A 21,162-nucleotide genomic window follows, 5' to 3' on the forward strand; every position below is an offset into this window, starting at 1 on the left:
AGTGCCCACTCCTTTAAAAACGCACTAATAAAGACAAATACACGCTGAAATATGACAAAAAGATAATTTACTTACAAAACAGAACAGTGGCAGTTATCACCCAAGAAAAAAAATAATAACATCATTTACAACATAAACACACTCACACCAACAAGTAATAAATCCAACTACAGCATACATACTAACACACGGTAAAATATCTTTCCAGTAATAATAAACTTTTGTTCACATTTGCTATAAAAGTGCTTCTAAAAAAGGAAGAGCTAAAGATTTCTTGTTATGCTGCCCATTTTATTATTACAGAAAGATTTACCTGTTTCATCCGCTTGTTGAGCTCCTCAGACTGTTCTCTTCTTTCCCTCTCATATCCCACCACTGTGACGCTGCCTTTTCTTAAACTCTTTATCAGTCTGTGCATCTTTAAAGTAAACCAGCAACATCACAAGTAGCATTCATGTAGATAAATAAACAGTCCCTTTTCCTTCTAACAACACACACTTCAACAATCTGCGTTTGGCAAAATGAAACATCTACTGCTGCATAGTGATTTTGAGTTCCTGGTTAGTATTCCAGTTTTATCCACACAGGTTTAAAATTTCTGTGCTTGGTGGACTGAGGTTTGTCTTCTGGAGAATCAGCTGCCTCAACATGTAGAGTCCTAAAAAAAGAAAGGAAATAACATGGAAGGTAAGAAAAAGGTTGGATGTGCAGTCTGGTGTTGTAGCATTAGAAATGTTGGTGGTTATAAAGGTGACCGACTTGGCTTTTAAGACGTTTTCCAGCATCTTGTTTCTGCTTGTGGACAGACTGCAGCCGATTGATCAAGAACTTTTTATCTTCTCCCTCCTGAAGACACGCAGGAAAAAAGAAAAAGTACAAATACATTTCAGTGTATAACATCCTAGCACTGTGGTAAACTTGGACCGAAAAAACCCACCAAGATCTGTATTTGAACACTAGGTGGTGCCTTACATTTTGTATCTGATCCTGGAGTAAACTGATGATCTTCCTTTGACCGTCCACCACCTGACTATGGAAGTAGATCACTATCCTGATCAACAGAAAATCACAAAACAATCAAGTGTTTAAAAAGATAACACTGCTATCAGTGATATAGATCGTGTGTGTGTGTGTGTGTGTGTGTGTGTGTGTGTGCTCACAGAAAGATGCCTGCTCCCACAAACAGGAAAAATGGGTTTTCCACAAAATATGTGTGAGCCTTGGACAGCACGGACAGGCTGGGATTATCTTTTTCCAGTATTTCCATCCAGTGTTTTCCCGCCTTAAACATTGTGTCAAGCGTACGAAACGGACCACACGATGTAGACGGTGTGATGCTGAAGACACAGAAACAACAGATGTGTGAATGCCTCGAGTATTTGTGCAGGCCGGAGAACAAAAGACGAATCAAGTTCTGTTTCTTATTGTTGGAAAAAGTTTTTTGAAACTAACCCAGCCATGAATTTATAACCCTTCACTAAGGCTGAGCTCACATGTGTGTTTGTATATATTATTCATCTCTTAGGGATACAGTCACATTACAGGGACCTGCCTCCCTCTTAGTGTCAAAAACACGATCTCCTCAAGGCGACCACTTAAATGCCAAGGTTTCCATTGAGGTTTCCAGCTGTTGGACTGAGAACATTATCAGTTCTGGGTTACTCTCAGAGCTGAGAACCAATCTGTTCTTCAAAATCAAACCCATTCGCTCTTTGAAGAACAGTTTGACACAAAAAAGCTACTGTTTGCTTAATAAAGTGCTTCGCAGATTGTGCTGTGCTGCAGGTTGGTTTTTTTTAGGATTATTCTGCATTTGTGATTTCACTGGAATAGATAAGTGACCTGGTTTCATTCATGCAGCATTAATGTTGATGTGAACATGCCAGAGTTGCAGATGTAGTAGCTAGAGAAAAGGAGGGGGTTAAATCCTCTTTGAGCTGCCTGTTTGCGAGTACCTCCACATGGTATATGTGACACACACGGAGGCGCCGAGGAGGGAGGGGATGCAAAGGAGAGTGATGAAGATGGTGGTCATCTGGCTGGCTCTGTATGGCTTCCTGGGGGCCTGACAGTTCAACATCACACTGCTCTGTGGAATAAAGAAATAACACAAGAGCTGGGGTCAGAGGTCAATGCCTTCATAAGAAGTGTCAGAGGTTCAGGAGAAAGGTTGACAGTGAAGATGTGTCCCACTGAACTCAGTGTCTACAGGCAAATTAAAGGTAAGACAGCAGAGACGACATACAATATTTTAAGGCTACATTGCTGCTTAATTAATCGAACAATGAGTCTACAGACATGTGAACACACGATTTAACCATTTTGTATAATAACTGGTGTGTGCAGATCTGTCCTGGATAGCTGCCTGCACACGGGTCTCTGCTTTGCCTTATCCCACCTTCTACAGCTGCCCAGAGCCTGACTGGAGGAGGGCCCAAGCCAGCACCCCAATCAGGCTCCAGGCAGCTGGTTTATAACGAAAGTCAAAACGAAAGTCAAGCTTAAGCTGTGCTTTCAAGTGAACAACGTGCCTTTGGCCTCATTCCAGTTTGCATCCAGATTTTAAGGTTTCCTGGTATTATGTCCTGTGCTACAGGATATTTATGTTATTTCTTGTAATGTTGAGGTCTGTAACGTGCTTGTTTTGTTCCTCTGCATGACACACCTGCAAAACAACAGGAGTTTTGGCGAGACAGTAATAATTCACTTCCCCGAACGCCACACTGCAAGTATTTTGAGACACTGGCAGGATGCTGCTTTTTCACCTTTGATGGTTAAGAGTCAGGCTTAACTATTACCCTTCTGTTATAAGTTCCTTTTTGTTTTGTTTGGTTCTTTGTCACACCACCACCCTGTACCTCTAATTAGCTCTCACTAACTCTTTTGCAACAACAAACAAAAAACAGTTCCACCTTGAGCAAGTTTTTTCTGATTTTCTTTTTGAATTTCAGTGTCTCTTTTGTGCATTTACCATCTTTATGTAGAAGACCAGAAATAGTTTGAGAATCTGCACCACAGGCAGGACTGGACTGAAGAGAACTCCCAACCTGAAGAAACACAAACATAATTCTCATCCATCAGAATGAAGAGCTTGTCGCAGCAGGGCCACTTCACTGTGTGCATATCTAAAGAGAATTGTACCAGGCTAATGTCTGTCCATAGATGAGATCCAGAACGTTCCTGGCGATATCAAACACTGGTTTCCTCTTCCTTTTCAGCACCTTTTCAGAAAACAACCTGCCAAAGGCCAGAGGAGACATGAGATGAGTTAATGTAATAAAAGAACTTGACTAAAAGTACATAAAGAGATAAAAGTTTAATTACATTTAATGACAGAAAAAAAAGACAAACCAAGAAAGAACTTGTTGAAGTGACCCACCTCCAAAGTAACTCGCCAAACAGCGTGTCCAGTAGAGTGAAGATGAAGTCCATGAGCAGGAAGCGATAAAGCTCCTGACCCACAAAATCCTCCCAGCACTGAGATAACAGACATAGTCAAAACAAACTTGTGATTAGAAACCCTTTATTCACACAGTTGTCTACTCTGGTAGCTTCAAAGTGTAATTTCTTGTTTATGTTACCGTCAGGCCAATGTTTTTGTAATCAGGAGCCACCCGACCCAGCCAGTGGAAGCAGAGAACTCCAAGCATGCTCATCTTCAACATCAAATTCCTAGAAAACACAGAGAGAGACTGTTAACAACCAAATCCATCAGTTCTGTACTCTAACCTCTGACATTACTCAACCACATAATGCTCTGCTCGTACCGGCCAATGGCGACATATGCAAAAACAGAAGGTGACTCGTAGGTCTCCATCCAGCCGACGAGGTTGAACAGGGCAGGTAACAGCAGGTTAATAACAGAAACCACCGTAGGCAGAGACAACAATTTGGCCTCTTTCATCAAAGGGTTCACGTCAAAATTACGATGGTTTTGCTGCAGGTCCTAAGCAGGAAGAAACAAGGTGTGGATAAGCTGTTCAGTTACATTACTGGAAAGTATTGGTTTGATTGAGCAATATTTTTAGTCGATACATATCATGACTGAACCTGACTATAATCATAGATGTATATAAATTTGAAATGAATGAAATTGTAAGAAAAGTGGGAAATATAAGATGTATAAATAGATTAAATTCATTTTAGAAGCAGCAGGAGATATTTAGATATTACTGTGATGCTGAAAACGTGCACCTAGTCACTAATCTGTGTGATATACAGGAAGTACATCCCGTGTTAACAAGCTCCCTGTTTAAAGAGACATATGGAACAAAGACTTTATGACACACTGGGGAGGACAATCCATCCAGCCTCACCTTGTGGATAAACTTAGAGAAGTAGTAAACGCCAGCCATACAGCCAGTGGTGCTTGCTATGCAGATTGTCCATGCCACTCCATGAACCATCAGCCTACAGAGCGTTTTGCAGAAAGTGCTCTTGGTATGCTTTTGAGTCAGCTCTGCCAGCAGCTCCTGGTGAGGGGGCAGGAGAATGATGGTGTGAGGGAGAGATACAGACCACAATGAATGTTTCAGGTCAGCACATTCCTGCCAGTCAGCGTCTACAATGTGAACGAGCATCGTGTTTGTTTGCATGCTTACCTTGAGCTGTGTGCCGATATTTTCAGACATGATTTGAACAGACTTTTTCTTGATGACTTTAAAATCCCAGCAGCTGAAGGTCTTCATAGTCAAGATACTATTAGATTTGTTGATTCTGAAGCTCCGACCAAATGTTTTCGACATGCTGTTGGGAGATGACGTGTAAACAACAAAAAAGCAAGACTGATGTGGATACAGTTGTATGAGGTCTGTTTTTATCTGTACCTGTATACAAGGATGATGCATGTGATGAAAAATGCCATTCCAATGGTGAAAAAGTATGCGAGAGGCATGTTGTAAGAGAACTGCTGTGAGTCACTTGTCAATGTGGAGGCATTTTGTCCTCCCCCTTCATCCCTGGAGCGCCTAGGCAGTGTGTAGTTAGCGTAGTATCCATAGTACATAACGGTATGTGAGAAAGAGCCCTGAGACAAACACAAGAACAGAAACTTCTTTAGCTGTACTTTACAAGCAAGTACAGGCAAATATAAATAAACAAACACAGTGAAAGGTTAACAAATTGCATTGCTCCAACTTGGGAACAGGAACTGCCTGGAAAAATAATTTTTCGTCTTTGTTCTTATTATTACTACACTTCCTGTAAATAAGGGAACATATCAAATTCTTAAATGCTATTTGTTATGCTCATTTCCAAATCAAGCAGCTAAAATTATGTTTGATTGTATTGTTTCTTTGTATAGTTCAGTGCAAAATTATCCTTATTTATCTTATACTAGGCCTTGGTGCAACTCCTCAGTTGATCGATCCATCTATCCATCCATCCACTTCCGCTTATTCTTTTCAGGGTCATGGGGGGGTGCTGGAGCCTATCCCAGTCTTAGGGCGAGAGGCAGGTTACACCCTGGACAGGTCGCCAGTCTGTCGCAGGGCTAACTCATAGACAGAGACAACCATTTGCGCTCACATTCACACCTATGGGCAATTTAGTGTTTCCAATTAACCTATCCCCACTAACTGCATGTCTTTGGACTGTGAGAGGAAGCCGGGGAGAACCCACGCAAAAACAGGGAGAACATGCAGCAGACAACTTACTGCTCCAGTGAGGAGCTCCAGTCCAGAGAATGATGTCGTATTCCGGTATGGAGGATGCACAGCCTGAGGCAGCACCAGGAACGCACCCGTAACCAGGAACAGGAAGACATTAAAAAAGACTAGGGTCTTGAGAAAGAGAAAGTACGAGAGGACTCCAGTCCCGAAACGCCCGCTCACTCTCTTGAGCAGCGTTTGCCACGGCTGGAGAGAGTGCAGGAAGGACAACCAGCTGTACCAGCTCTTTCTTGCAGCCTGGAAGGAGACAGTTTAAAAAAAGTCAGGTGGAAAAAATAAATAAATCACTGTAGCAACACAAGACAAACTGGACGTGTGTTTGTGGTTTTCTGAGACGCTGTGACTCATATAGAAAGTCATAAACGCTTGGGCAACAGAGCAATCACACTGGTAGGAACACCTACAGGAAATAACCACCCCAGCTGCAACATGAAAGTCAAATGTTCCATTTTCATGTGACACATTTACAATAGCATGTCACACCCTTAGAGCACCTTGAATAAATCTTTAATATTAAATAATGTTTTATAGGATCTTAAAAGGATGAATTGTGAAGTTTTGATGGAGACAGATCTTGCAGTTGTTACATATAAAACCATGAAGACAGGTCGAACGCTTCCCCCCCCCCCGCGCTGCAGACATTTAAAGCAGAGTTAATAACCTGTCCCTTACTACCACATAATGAATAAGCACTCTTACACATTGTAGATATCATGCTACATTTACTACATAGCTAAAGTTTGAAAGGCTTGTGTCGCGACTCAAATGCTTCTTTGGTTCAGGTAGGGTTTACATTTTGTCAGTAACTTGGAATTTCTGTAGAAAACGTTTTGCAAAGTAACAAGCTGCACATTACACAATATCACACCTATACCCCACACTCCTCTACACCTCAGGACCTTGGGCACATTTATCCACAGTGCATTTTATGAGTTTCATTTGTGTTTCCATGTTATCACACCTCAGTGACCCTGACAAGAATAACCCAGCTTAAACTTAAAAAAAAAAAAAAAAAAAAAAAACAGAGGAAGGAATGCAGAGGAGACAGATATGCTCATATATGATTTTATGCTTTGAAATGTGGTTAGAGCAGAACTTAATTTTTTAATCTTGCACTAGCCAAGTACTGACAATTTACACAATCAATCACATATGGGAGATAAACATGACATGTGTTTGCTGACCAGCCCCTGAGCCTTGTGGGGTTCTTTCTTGCCAAGTATGTGGATTGCTCGTGTATTTGAGTTTCAAATTCTTAGTAAATATATTTAAGCTTAAGTTTTTCTTTAGGCATTTCCCATTGATTTCTTTATTGTTCTGGTATATTGTGAGTCTTAGTTGTGGTATTTTTGAGTCTTTGGTTTCTGTGTTTAGTTTAGAAATATTCTGCTGTTGGGTTTTAGTTTTGTGTTACTTTGTGTTGTGGTTCAGGCTGATTATTATCAGTAGCCCTGGTCTATTCAGAGTGTTTTTGTTGTGACTTCCTTTGTCTTAGTTCCATGTTCATGCTTCAGTCCTTTGTCTAAGTGTTAGTATTCATGTCTGTGTTAGTTTCATGTTTAGTTTTCAGTTTTATTTTGAATTTTATTCTGCTTCCTCTCTGCCATCCAATGACAAGTGAACTTTGTTCTTATTTTGGACTTGCTAACAGTAATGTTCATATGAGTGAAGGAACAGTACCTTATAAACACAAACACAGAAATCCAAGTACATGACAAAGAGGTTATACTCCAGAAACTGATTATTGATAAGACGCAGCAGGAGAACAGGATGCAACTGAAAACAATGATGGGAGCACAATGTGCAAACTGTGCACTTTGGGTCATCATCTCTACAATTCTCAGCAGTTTGTAGGACAAACTTATCCCTCACAGCAAGATATTATTTGTCACATAAATACTGATTGTATTTGTTTTATACAAGTATTGACACTTTTTCCCTCTCAAAAGAAAAAAAAAGAAAAAAAAAAGACAAACGAGTTAAAGTGAGTTTTGAACTCCGTGTGGGCAAGCATTTTTTTAATCTTTTTCCCCCTCACTATTAAAAATGCAAACATAGAAACACAACTATAACAGTTTCTAGTTTCCTTGTATCTGTTAAGGAATTTAAAAATCACAGAAATACAAAGGATAACTTACAATGATGATGTAGTATTTAAGTTGACTGCAACAGGAAAGCTTCTTGTTGGAAAGTATCCGTTTCTCCTTCTGCATTACTAAATTCCTGTATACAAAAAACAACAAAGGATCATTTTCAGTGACATGATGTGAAAGAGTATTTACAGACCAGTAAATATAAACTTTGTAAATACTCTAATGATATCAAAGATTGTAGATCATTACATTTATTTGCAGTGTTTAAAATCCAGTATACAGTGAGAATAAGATGTGCAGCTAATGTCAGAAAGAGTAGAACTAAGCAGGCAGTCAGTTTATGTGGCTGCAAACATAAATAAAACACAAAAGAAGCGATGACTACGAGCAACATGCCTGATTTCTTTCTTCTCAGCGACACTCAGAGGCATTCCTCGAAGCATCCTCACCCGGTCGCTCACAGGCAGGTTCTGCAGGTTGTTCACCAGACGTTCCCTCTTACTCACTATAATAAACACAAGCGACATCATTTATATTACATCATTCTAATGCAGTATAATTTAATCAGAGTAAACAGTGCACATCACTCGTCTGACAGCCTCCACCTTCTGCATCTGTAGTGTCCCCCTCCATGCCGTAGCTTCGTATGGACGGTCTAGAGGAGGGAGAGAAGTCCCGGATGGATGGTCTGGTCTGCCGGCGTCTCCTAAGCTTCAAGGTCTTGTTGCAGTACTGAGAGATGATGGCTCCCCTGTTGCGGCCTGCAGAAATGTGATCAACAACAATTGTTACACCCCGGCCTAGGCAACCGGGGTGCAACGTAGAAAAACAAAGATAAGGAAAATAAAACCACGAAGGCTCTCCACCAAAATCCCAAAACGAAAATATCCCATGACGAAAGTATTAACAAACCCATTCACAACTATTTACAACAGACTATTTACAACAAACCAACAGACTATTTACAACAAAACACCAAACTATTTACAACACGGGGGAGATCGCGACCATGACATACTGAAACACAAGGCTTAAATACATAGAAGGAGCAATCAGGGAATGGACCACAGGAGGGAAACACAGCTGGGGCAAATTAGACCTGACGAGACAAGGAAACGTAAACTGAACACACTAAGATAACACAGACTTTCAAAGTAAAGCAGGAAATACATGACAGTCACGCAAAAAAACAAAAAACTGACAACACCGAAACGTAACATTTCCCCCCCACCCAAAAATCAAACATGTAACCCCAAGTGAAAAGTTTGATCCAGACAGATGAAGCCGATGAAGGCTGGAGCGGTCCCACGGACCCTCCAGCAGACGATGAAGGCTGGAGCGGCCCCTCGGACCCTCCAGCGAAGGCGGATGAAGGCTGGAGCGGTCCCTCGGACCCTCCAGCGGAGACGGACGGCGGAAGCGAAGGCAGACGAAGCTGATGAAGGCTGGAGCGGTCCCACTGACCCTCCAGCAGACGACGAAGGCTGGAGCCGTCCCTCGGACCCTCCAGCGAAGGCGGATGAAGGCTGGAGCGGTCCCACGGACCCTCCAGCGACGACAAAGGCTGGGGCGGTCCCACGGACCCTCCCCCCAGCGAAGGCGGATGAAGGCAGACGAAGCTGATGGAGGCTGGAGCGGTCCCACGGACCCTCCAGCAGACGACGAAGGCTGGTGCGGTCCCCCGGACCCTCCAGCAGAGGCGGATGAAGGCTGGAGCGGTCCCTCGGACGCTCCAGCGAAGGCGGATGAGCAGCCCACCAGCTGCACACACGGACACGCAGCCCACCAGCTGCACACACGGACACGCAGCCCACCAGCTGCACACACGGACACGCAGCCCACCAGCTGCAGAAGGCTGGAGCGGTCCCTCGGATCCTCCAGCGAAGGCGGATGAAGGCTGGAGCGGTCCCACGGACCCTCAAGCAGACGACGAAGGCTGAGGCGGTCCCTCGGACCCCCCAGCGAAGGCAAATGAAGACTGAAGCGGTCCCACGGACCCTCCAGCGGAGGCAGATGAAACTGATGGAGGCTGGAGCGGTCCCCCTGACCCTCCAGCAGACGACGAAGGCTGGAGTGGTCCCACGGACCCTCCAACGAAGGCGGATGAAGGCTGGAGCGGTCCCCGGGCCCTCCAGCGAAGACAGAAGGCCGAAGCTGTCCCTCCTTCGGACCCTCCAGCAGACGACAAAGGCTGGGGCAGTCCCCGGACCCCCCAGCGAAGGCAATCCCGGACGAGCCCCCATATGTTACACCCCGGCCTAGGCAACCGGGGTGCAACGTAGAAAAACAAAGATAAGGAAAATAAAACCACGAAGGCTCTCCACCAAAATCCCAAAACGAAAATATCCCATGACGAAAGTATTAACAAACCCATTCACAACTATTTACAACAGACTATTTACAACAAACCAACAGACTATTTACAACAAAACACCAAACTATTTACAACACGGGGGAGATCGCGACCATGACATACTGAAACACAAGGCTTAAATACATAGAAGGAGCAATCAGGGAATGGACCACAGGAGGGAAACACAGCTGGGGCAAATTAGACCTGACGAGACAAGGAAACGTAAACTGAACACACTAAGATAACACAGACTTTCAAAGTAAAGCAGGAAATACATGACAGTCACGCAAAAAAACAAAAAACTGACAACACCGAAACGTAACACAATTATTTCCTCGAAGGAGTTTCATGAAACCAGAGAGCTCTTCCAACTTCTTGTTTCACCCAAACAAGAAGTTGGGTGAAAGAAGAAGTACATTAAGAAGCACCGTTTGATGCAGATAAACTGCTAAAGCTTTAAATCATGCAGACATCTTGTAAACTTTGTGGCAAGCTAACAGAAGCCACCTCGTCTCTTTCTAGCAGCTACTTCCCCGCAGCCTGTGTGGTAACTCTAAAGGGAGACAAAGCATTTACTGCACTACATTTATTTTATAGCTGTAGCTACTCTTTATATAAAATATAAATATAAATAATTTATGTTACATTCTTAGAGATTAAGCTAGCAGGTTTACAAAAAAAAAATACTTTTTTGGGTGGCTTGGCGTGTATTAAAAGTCTGGTATATAGTCTAAGTCTATATAATCTCCCAGTTGTGTTTCACATGCTTAAAATATTGCACCATGTTGCAAAGAGATAAAGCAATCTTCATTGCCACCCTGTTTCTCCTGAACTGCCACAGACAGGAAGGTGATAAACGAAATGCTTCCTGCTGAAACACATCAACACCATGTTACATCAAGCAGTAACACCATGTTAACACCTGCTACACCAGTACCTCATTTTACTGGTCAGCACTGCCCTGTCCACTACAGTGGTATACTGAGCATTTATTTAGCAAGTTACTTTAGAATATGATAGAATATACCATACTGAATTCATTAAGTTACTTTCTAGGGCCACCTAATTATTTTACACTCAGCAAAACATTAAATAACATTTATTTATTTTAAGTTGTTTTTTTAAATCAGTTTATTTTTTAAGCTATTCCAACAAACAAACACACAAACAACCAAACACCCAAAACAAACAGATAAGCAAAAGAACAAAACAAACAAACAAACAAACAAAACAAAACAAAACAAACTTTTGGGAAAGATAAAGACGATCTTATCCATTTTTTTTTTACAATTTAAATATTTTTTAATTAAAAAAAAAAAAAAGGGATAAGAAAGCTCTTAGAACAAGACCAACTTTCAGACAGTATTTTGTGTTTTAGGTCTGTATATTTCTCAGAAACTACTGCGAACATGCTTCTAGAACACTTTGCATTAAGGATTTTGACTGGATTTCAACATAAACCAAACTGTGGTAACAATTCTCATTTCTCATTCTGTGGTAACTGTTTGAGAAGTCTGATATTTTTCAATAATGTAAAAACAAAAGGAAAACAGCATATAGACTGTGTGAGACTGTTTATGATTTAAGTTAGTTGTAAGAACATTTTTTAAAAGAAACGTGAAAATGTTCTGACTTAGAGCTCTGCAGCTGTTACATAGTTTTAAATCTGACTAAGCCAACACACTATTAGTGATTAGTGCTGGATGGATTGCACTGCATGCCCGACATGATTCAAGTGAACAGTCACCACACTGAATCAGCATGTGTCAGAAATCCTAGAGAGGAGTGTCAAAATTATATTAAAACACATGTTGGACACACACAAAGTAATCCAGATGAGTGTGCTCATAAGGTTTTAAAACAAACTGATTTATTTATTTCTATGTATAATACTCTCCTCATGATTAATAGTTGCTTGTTGCAGGACTCACCAATGGTGCGACTGGGCATGGAGGACAGGATTTTCAAGGTGTCCGAGGACCAGCCTTCACCTTGGATGGGGTCCATTTCTCTTTCACCACCATCACATTCCAAATCACTTGCCCCCTGCCTCCTTCTATGCTCATGTTCAGGGCCACTCAATGGCATATTGTCTGAGGATAGAAAAACAAATAGACAGAAAATGATGCCTTTGCAATTCAACGCAGCATTGAAAGGTATTACAAGTGGTAAAGACATTTTAGGCATGAAGAAAGAGAATATATATTTTTTATATAAATGAAAAATAAGAGTTCATCACATGCAAACAGTCTTTCTTTTTACCTCGACTCTCCTCATCCAAATCACTCTGCAGCTGCTGCAGCTCCAAGGCACTGGATGCTGCTCCATTGTCACTGTGTTCTGCAATTAGCTGCTGAAATGAATCGTGAACACCTTCCTCATCTGCCGGGCTCCTGACAGAGAGACGCACAGGCTTGAGGACCGATAAAAAAAGGAAATAGGGTGGTACAGACTAGGCTAGATTCAAAGGCTTCAAAGTGCTCTGAGGGCCAGTGACCACTGAGTAACCTACAGATAAAACACTTTCTGACTTGGTCATCAGTGGCCCCGGTGGGAGTGGGAGGCTGCAAGCCTCTTCCTGCACCATCTATATCACATTTGGGCAAAACAAACAAACAAACAAACAAACAAACAAAAAAGCGCAATACACAGTCCAGTGTAAAAGTCTCAAGTCATCTCTCATTTTTGCTTCCAAGGAGCCAAAGTTTGCTTATTGGTTTTTTTAAGTTGTCTTGCGTAATAGTTCTCCTGAAGGTCTTTCAAAAATGCCAAAAATTACCTACAAAGTGATTCCCAAAGAGCTACAAGCCAGAAACTTTGCATAGAAATTACAGGACAAAAAAAGTGCCAGGAACTTACAAAAAAAACCCCCAAACAAACAAAAAAAGACCTGCCATGGGACATGATTGTTGCATCTGCTTCTTTAACTGTACCATTTACTGTTCAAAGCTTCATCAGAAATGATCTCATTGGAAGGATGTTGAGCTGTTCTTAAGTAAAGGAAACAGGGGATGGTATGCCAGATTACACAGGAACTGAAATGAAAGTCAGCGACACCATGTCTTATGGAGCAATGAATCCAAATTAGACATGTACAGAGGTCAGGAGAGAGGTTCAACAGCGATTATGAAACACACAGAGGAGGATATGTCGGGCACCAGTCTGTGTCTGGGGAAACTTTTCATACGCAAAATGTTTCATAGATGGTAAAAAAGAAATGTCAGACAAATATGACAATTCACACTCACGAATGTGACCATGTTGTTCATATTTTATCCGTTTCCATTTACTCATGCAGCCATGCATTAAATAATAAAAGTTAATGCGTGCATTACGTTGACTGTGTGCCAGACTGACACAAAGTTTAAACATTTTCTAACAAGGTTCTTGGTTTTGGCTTATTGTAAAACCATTTTGACCAAAATGTATTAGTTTTAACATATTTCAGCACCATGTCCTGTCTCTAACTAGTTGCTGTGGGGCTGTGGTTCCTTGCCTTGTATCCCAGTCAGTAGGGCTGCTCGATTATGGCAAAAATGATAATCACGATTATTTTCACTGAAATTGAGATCTCGATTATTTGACGATATTTATTTAACCCTTTAAGACCTACTATAGAACCAAGTCCGCCAGAGCTTATATTATTTTTTTACATGTTGTAGTGCCATTTGTGGGAGCATTTCAAGTTGCTATACAACTGTTATAGCCCATATTTTAATAATATGTATGCATTAAGTCCATAATAACTACATTAATTGCAAAAAAAGTGCAATAAACTACAAAAAAATTGAAAATCGTTTTTTGTATTTTTTTACATATATTTCTACTTGGAGAAATTTAAGAGGTTTATCCCTCAAAGCTTTAAATACAAAAAAGTTGCAAAAAATAGTTTACAACAACAGGAAATTTATTTTGAGTGTCTTCATAGTTTTATTTTGGAGATAGACCAATTTTTATATACTGCAGGAAAAACGAAAAAACAATCCTATGATGCAAATTTGCAAAGAAAACAGCAGGTGCATCAAAATAAATTATTTCCAGCAGTGCAATTCGAGTTCTAAGCATCCCAGAAACGACACAGAAAAGTCAAACATGACCAGTATAGGTTTAAGGCCTACAAGTAAAAAACTACAATTTCCACGAAAATGACATCACTTCCGGTTTCGGCCAGGAAATGGCGGACATGTGATAGTTCGTGCTGACGTCTGTTTCACTGTGGGAAGTGTTACGAACAGCTGATCGGATCGGCAAAGCGTGTTTCTGGAATATTATGTTTTTGTTCCTGCAAGCCTTTTTATGCAATTTTTGCAAAGCTTTATGTGAAAGGAAACCGTGACCGAGGACAAGCTGATGGCATAAGATGTAAGTACAACTCCTCTGGTTTCATATGCAAAACAAATTATTGCGCTAGCTTACTCGGTTCAGGTTCTACAGGGATTTAAAAAATAGTTACACAAAACGGAGCATGCTTCTCTGACTGGCTTTAAAGGGTTAACAATGACTTTAAAAAAATAATATAAAATAGTGTGCAACACCACTGAAGTTTTTTTTTTTAAACTCTCTTTTCAACCAACAGCAGTCACTCTCCAAATAACTTCTGCTTAGCTTTCCGAGCTTCCCGCGGGTCCTCTTAATCAGCGTCTCCAACCTTTTTTGCGCCAAGGACCGGTTTATGCCCGACAATATTTTCACGGACCGGCCTTTAAGGTGTCGCGGATAAATGAGGGAGGGGCTAATAATCGGCTCAGTCATTTTTAATGATCGTTGAAAGCCCAGATCGTAATCGTGATTAAAATTCGATTAATTGAGCAGCCCTACCAGTCAGTCAGGCCCTCTTAGAAAAAAAAAAAAAGTTGCCTACTCCCGATTTAGATACTGTACGCCTAAGCCAGCTGGAGAGACCATTTGTCTTTTTAGAAGGACAAACAGCAAGTTCGCTTCCCTTTGACTTCTACACAGGAATTAAAAGAAGCAAGCATGCAAACAATCATGATCTGTTCAACCAAACAGAAACAAGGACAATAAAGTGGAGCTCAGCAGCTGGTCGCATTGTTAAAAAAAAGAAAAGGATAGGAAAAAAAACGACAAAAACTCTGCACCAGAGTACAGTCTGATCTGCCTTCCCATTTAAGCCTTCCCTCCCGCTCTCACGGCCTTCACGCTAAGAAAAAAAAAAATCGACAAAATCAAAATGAAGAGTGTGAAAACAAAACAAGAGTAACATGAAGTGACACAGAGCCCTACAGTGACACTTACTCCAGTCCAGCTTCCATAAGCGGGTGGCTCAGGTCAAAGTTAACATTTCGGGACATTTTCCTTCTCTGCCGACAGTCTCGATGTATCCAGCTGTAATTCTCAGGTTCACACCCGCGCCTGCTCAGACCTGCCTTCTACTTCCACCATGGTGTTTGATCTTCTACCTGGGAGGGGGGGGGGGGGGGGGGGGAGGATTAGAAGGTGGGGCGTTAGTGTTAGAGATAAAGGGGAAGAAAATGCCAGCGCACTTGCTTGGAATTTGATTGCCCCGGTCTTGTTACTGCTTGCCCTGAAAGATTATTAAAGTTACAGGTGTGCTTAAGTGCAAATGTGTATCAAGTGTCACTGCACTGTCAACATTCCCTGGCCTTTACAAAGAGAATAAAGTGACCTGCATGATGCATCAGGGAGACTTGCTGTGAGGAACTGTGTCACTTTGTCTACAATTCTGAGAGCTCCACTGTGGTGCGGTTTATAATAAGGCCTGTGGCCAGAGTCAGATGGCACTGTGTCACCAGTGACATGAATATTTATGAATGACACATGAACAGAGACAGACTAACACATTGTACGATTTTTCTATCAGATCGTGTCATATAAGAGATTTTGAGGAAGCATGTTCGATGGCTTGTTTGCCATTTAAATGGAACATTGTTCACCTGATTTTCTACTTTTATTTCTGGGCAACTGCTTCATATGGTAATCTAACCTTGGAGCAGCTATAAATTCTGCTCTTTGGACATGATAGCTGACTGTAAAAACAAACTCCACCTACTTCAAAGCTAGGAGGCACAACACATCTGGGAAGATAAAATGCGATATTAAACTAAAAGAATAAAATAAAATAAATTAAAACATTTGGCTTTTGGTAACAGTGACTGACAATTTACAATCTAAATTTGGTCAATAATTAATGATTTTTCCTCGTTCTTATTATAAAGGTAACTTTTCTCTTGACATCATTTTAGAAGATTTTCTGATTAATAATTTGCCAAGAAAGTCCCTGATTAACCCTTCTCTATCCATTATTATAACTGATCTAAATTATATCTAAGCTTTATTAATAACACTTACAGAAAATTAAATGTAGGATAATAAAAAAATAGAAACACCTCTCCACAATGTCTTCATATTTTACATATTTATGGTTGTGGTAAAAAACAAAACAGCAAACCCATACATGTTGGTGTTTGTTTTGTCAGTTTGTCTCTGGCTCACAGCTTTTTATTACATACTTGTCACTTTTGGAGCATAATCTGTCCTTATTCTTTAATTATTTCCCTCAAATGAGGTCCAGTGGTTTGAGGGATGCTTGCAATGCACCTATTACTTCTTTCTTGTTAAAGAAAGATTGGGTGATATAGAAAATTGTGTTTGTGGTTCATCTCTCACAATATCTGTGTTACAATACTTAAAAAGCACTTTGAGTGGTCAGAGAAGAGAAGTGGTCTATTTACTAAATGATTTAAAAGCCATTATAAAAGCTTGAATGTATCTCAATTATTAATGGAGATAAGAAATTACAATATGGATTTTAGAGCCAACTTAAAAAAAACAAACAAAAAAAACAAACCCCAACAGCACAATAAATGGTAAGATTGTTCAGACTCATCTCAACCTTATGGGTTTAATTATCAGATTCTCAAACAACAGACAACTGGTCTGACAACATAACAGAGGCTATCTGTGAAAACAATTTCAACTCCATCAAACATTAGATCCACTTCCTGTTTACATGCTCCCACACTAGAAACATTAGCTCAACAATGCTCATGATAAGCAAATATAAAAAACAGCTGAGCTGGAGCTGGTTTGCTAAGACTATAATGCTCTAGTATGATACATGTGAGTATTTCCTTTGCATGTCTCTGTGGAGATCAGTTAGCAGATAATGCAAAGCTTATCATTCAATAAGCTATCAAAACCCACACACTCATATAAGAGGAAACTTAGGTTCCAATCATTCTCAGAAATCCCCACAAACTAATCTATTGCTCAACCACCAAAGAGATCATTCTCTACCAAGCTCTTACCCTTGTCACATACAACCCAGAAAATCAGTCATGTGCCACACTTTTTAATCCGGTGATATCCGTTCATGTAAATAAATGGCCTTCAATATTGTTTGTTCTTCAGGGAAACTTGATGAGCCAGTATAGTGCTAACAGGGAGACACACACACACACACACATTATAAATGGCTGTCCTGACCCAGATCACTGCAGTAACAACATCAGGAATTACTACACTGGATGCACGCTCTACTTGGTGAGCTTCAGGGGCACCGCCATCCTTTACGGCTGCCACATTGGTTTTTGTCATGAGCTTCATGAGCCGAGTTACGTCACCACAGCCTGTCACCGGTACGGTCCCCCCCTTTTTTAGTATTTTTTTCCTCTGATCATTTTCAACTCTTTCAACAATTCCAGCATATTTAGCCAGAGCAAATCTGCAGTGACACAGCAGATAAATATCAGCCACTGAAATCAGTACATATCATCTTATTTTCCTAATATGACGTATATAAATATACATCATACGACTTCTTAACTTTTGACACAGATAACCAGAATATATGAAATGAAACTAACATGAAACAAACATGATGCTACTGCAATAATGGGATGCATCTTTAAGTAAAATTCAATATCGATCATTTTTCATTGTTATTAATAACAATGCCAACTTTGGGATGCATCCTTTCTTCAGCTTCTGATGTCAGGCATGGCAGAAAACAGGTGGACGCCACTGGTTTAATGTGATTGCCACTTTGAAACTGTACTGCTGGGCCAGCAACAAACAAAGGGTGCTTAGTTTAATCATTCCACATGAATGATGATCCACAAACACAAAAGACAAGACCTGGATTGCTGGTTCTCTTGGTTTTTGTTCTGTGTGAACATATGCAGCATGGAAAGAGTTGGGAGGAGCTCTGCATATCAGTCCAGTCACCAACTAAATGACTCCATGGCTGAGAAATGCCGAATTACCAATTGTTTAATTTTTTTTTTACTGCGCTTGCTCTTTTCAGGCTCTGTTAGGACAATCTACTGCACACATATGGTTTCCCTCCCTTTCAAACATACTTTTCCGATTACCAAATTGTTTCCAGGATCATGTTTCTGCACCCATTTCTTTCCATATGCATTTCATGCGCATTGCTTGTTATGCAACTAATATTTCTATCTCAAATTTTCACTTCTGCAGGGCAAACAAGCAAACAAAGCAGGGTCATACAACACTGCTCAGCTTGAGTCACTCTCTGTATTTTGTCATACTGTTTCTCCTATTTCAATGTCTAAGTGCAACTAATATTAAGGCAGTCCTCGGAGAGTGTACAGTCAGTGCAGGATACCGTGGGAATGGGTCAAACAGAGAGCCAGGCAGGGAGGTCAAAGTTGATCTTAAAGACAGCCAAACAAAATAAGCCAGAGAAAAATGCACACAAGGAGTTTGATGTAGGGTTGCTTGAGTATAGTACAAATGTTTTGGTCAATATGAACAATCATTCATGCAGATTGAAATGCAACTGTAATTGAACTGAATACAAAGGCACAAGTAAAAGCTGAGGAGAGGGAATTTGGGTTTTTTGGAGTAACGAAAGCAAAGCAGGAAGGGCTAAAAGACAAAACTAGGGTCTTTTACAAAGCTCAAAAAGTAGCACGAACATTTGGACAGATCCAACTGGAGGGCCATGAAGAGGAGTTTAACCAAGTCACAATGAAGACACCACACTCCAAAAATCAACACACTGTATGAGATCATAAAATGGTCTGATAGTATACAAAAAGGAATTTCTCCACCCTTCCAGCTTTCAAAAACTGAGAAGTGAGTACTGAGAAAAGCCAACAAGAGGCAGCAGCAAAGCCCAAAGCTGCAGTTAACATGGCAGCAAAACAAAGACTTGGATTACAATACCTCAAAGTTTGAGTGAAGCCTCGTGAAAGGGTGGAGAGAAAGAGAGGTAGATTTTCTTGCAGCAACTCTGCTTAACTGTAAAGGACATAAAGGTTGGGCGAATGGGCATATGATGAGCAATAAAAACTGTAAAGATCATACCGTAATAGACAATAATGCAAATGTCCATTCAGTTAACAAAGCCAGGCATGCACACACACACACACACACACACACACACACACACACACAGTTATTCAGGCCCACAATAGTCTCTTTAATTCAGAACAGAGGACTCTAAATGATAGGTTTACTCCTGGCTACATCACAGAAACTGCAAACTACAACACAGATTTAAATGAATGCCAGTAGTGCACCTATTACGTCTTCCTTGTTAAGGAGATATAGAAAAAATATGTTTGTTTATCATCTCTCACAGTATCTATGTCTGAATACTTAAAAAGCACTTTGGGTGGTCAAAGAAGTGCAATGTACTTGGAGGTCTATTTACTTAATTATTAAAAAGCTAGTATAAAAGCTTGATCTTAATTATGAATGGAGATAAGAAATTATGGTGAGGATTTTAGATCCAACTTTTTTTCTTTCTTTTTTTTTTTTTTAAACAGCACAGTAAATGGTAAACTTGCTCCGACTCATCCCAACCTTGTGCGATCAATTATCAGCTTCTCGACAAACAGACAACCGGTCTGACAACATAGCAGCGCTATCTGTGAGAACATTTTAAGCTCCAAACTGCAAACTGAAACACAGATCAACCTTTTAATCTGAACGTATCTGCCAATTTGGGAAAACGGAGACCGTTGAAAAAAAATCTGCCGTAACACAACACACAACAAAATGCTTATTCAGAGATTCCGACGCTGTAATTACATCCGCAGGCTTTTCTGCTGAACACAGCTTACAGAAACAAAAAGAGCAGAGTCACAGAGCCCTTTAAAAACACCAACTTCTCTCTTTGCCGTCGGTTAGCTTAAACTCTAACAAGAGGCGGTCGACAAGTTGCCAAAGACTGAAGTTGAACTTTAACCAAGTTGAATAGAAATTACAAACAGAAGCAAATGAAAATAAACAGCAGCTAAACTCTCAAAAAAGAGTCACCAAACGTATTCACTCACCTACTCAGAATCGTAACAAACCCGCTTATCTTTAGTAACCGACCGCTGTCAGTCATAACACTCGGCAAACTAAACTAGACGGCGGGGACAAACCATTAAAGGATGCTGGGGTTCCACTTTAATATAAAAACTAGTAAAATTATAAAATATAAATTACTTCACTCATCGAAAAACTAAGCTAATACCTTATTGTGTGATATGATTTCCAAACGATTTAACATACTCATCTGTAAGACCCGTAACTGATAACAACGTAATGTAAATTTGACCCCCCACAGAGTTGGCACTCTTGGTTCAGTCCTATTCGCAATTTTACAGGTTTTTTTTTTCAGCGGGGCAGGGCTGGGCACCAAGAACATCCTAGTAGATGTGGTTGGAGAGAATGAGGTCGTGTATGATGGGGAAATAAAGACAGTGAAGAAAACTGGCGCACAAACGCCCAAATACACGAGCATTGAATGTGGCACTAAAATGTGTCACTAAATAAGTTTTTTCAAGTAATATTTATTCAGACTCTACTTAAAAGTCATATTCCTACTAAATAATACAAAAGTTATACAAATAGTTATATCAAAATATCCTTAAAGTACTTAAAAGTGCCCATTATGTAAAATGTCTTGAGTGACAGGTATCATAATGGATCGTAATTATTGTTTAATTGTATGTATATCACTCTAATGGTGCAGCTAAGTATTGATTGATTTTAATTATTTATATTATGCTGGGATGTCTGATCTATAGTAATACAGCATAATTTA

At 40.4% G+C, this 21,162-nt stretch overlaps 1 protein-coding gene across 2 annotated transcripts; it reads right to left on the minus strand.

Annotated features, from left to right (window-relative positions):
* Window positions 1-50: 50 nt before the first annotated feature.
* Window positions 51-20,486, minus strand: tmc6b (transmembrane channel-like 6b). 2 transcript variants are annotated; one of them, XM_085460102.1, is made up of 22 exons: window positions 20,405-20,485; window positions 19,290-19,364; window positions 15,372-15,535; window positions 12,378-12,508; window positions 12,047-12,208; window positions 8,368-8,523; window positions 8,159-8,267; window positions 7,808-7,892; window positions 5,655-5,906; window positions 4,827-5,026; window positions 4,602-4,746; window positions 4,317-4,472; window positions 3,768-3,946; window positions 3,582-3,672; window positions 3,380-3,477; window positions 3,142-3,237; window positions 2,972-3,047; window positions 1,956-2,089; window positions 1,161-1,337; window positions 973-1,051; window positions 760-846; window positions 51-658 (listed from the first exon to the last, which is right to left on the minus strand). In XM_085460102.1, the coding sequence occupies exons 3-22, from the start codon at window positions 15,425-15,427 to the stop codon at window positions 644-646; spliced, it is 2,484 nt and encodes an 827-aa protein (XP_085316228.1). In that variant the 5' UTR covers window positions 15,428-15,535; window positions 19,290-19,364; window positions 20,405-20,485; the 3' UTR covers window positions 51-643. The 2 variants fall into 2 exon arrangements, with proteins under 2 accessions (XP_085316228.1, XP_085316227.1); XM_085460101.1 differs by lacking the exon at window positions 19,290-19,364 and having other exon boundaries at window positions 20,405-20,486.
* Window positions 20,487-21,162: the final 676 nt, after the last annotated feature.

The sequence above is a fragment of the Copadichromis virginalis genome, linkage group LG6, assembly GCF_057382275.1.
Source record: "Copadichromis virginalis isolate Kocher_CV1m ecotype Utaka linkage group LG6, C_Virginalis_male_GT1.1, whole genome shotgun sequence".
Lineage (NCBI taxonomy): Eukaryota > Metazoa > Chordata > Actinopteri > Cichliformes > Cichlidae > Copadichromis > Copadichromis virginalis.

Excerpts from the sequence above, each read along its gene's own strand:
- tmc6b (XM_085460101.1), bottom strand. The coding sequence starts at position 15,427 with ATGTCCCGAAATGTTAACTTTGACCTGAGCCACCCGCTTATGGAAGCT. Across the intron at positions 4,747-4,826 it reads TGCATCATCCTTGTATACAG|CATGTCGAAAACATTTGGTC; the intron begins GTACAGATAAAA and ends ATCTCCCAACAG. Across the intron at positions 847-972 it reads TCCAGGATCAGATACAAAAT|GAGGGAGAAGATAAAAAGTT; the intron begins GTAAGGCACCAC and ends GCGTGTCTTCAG.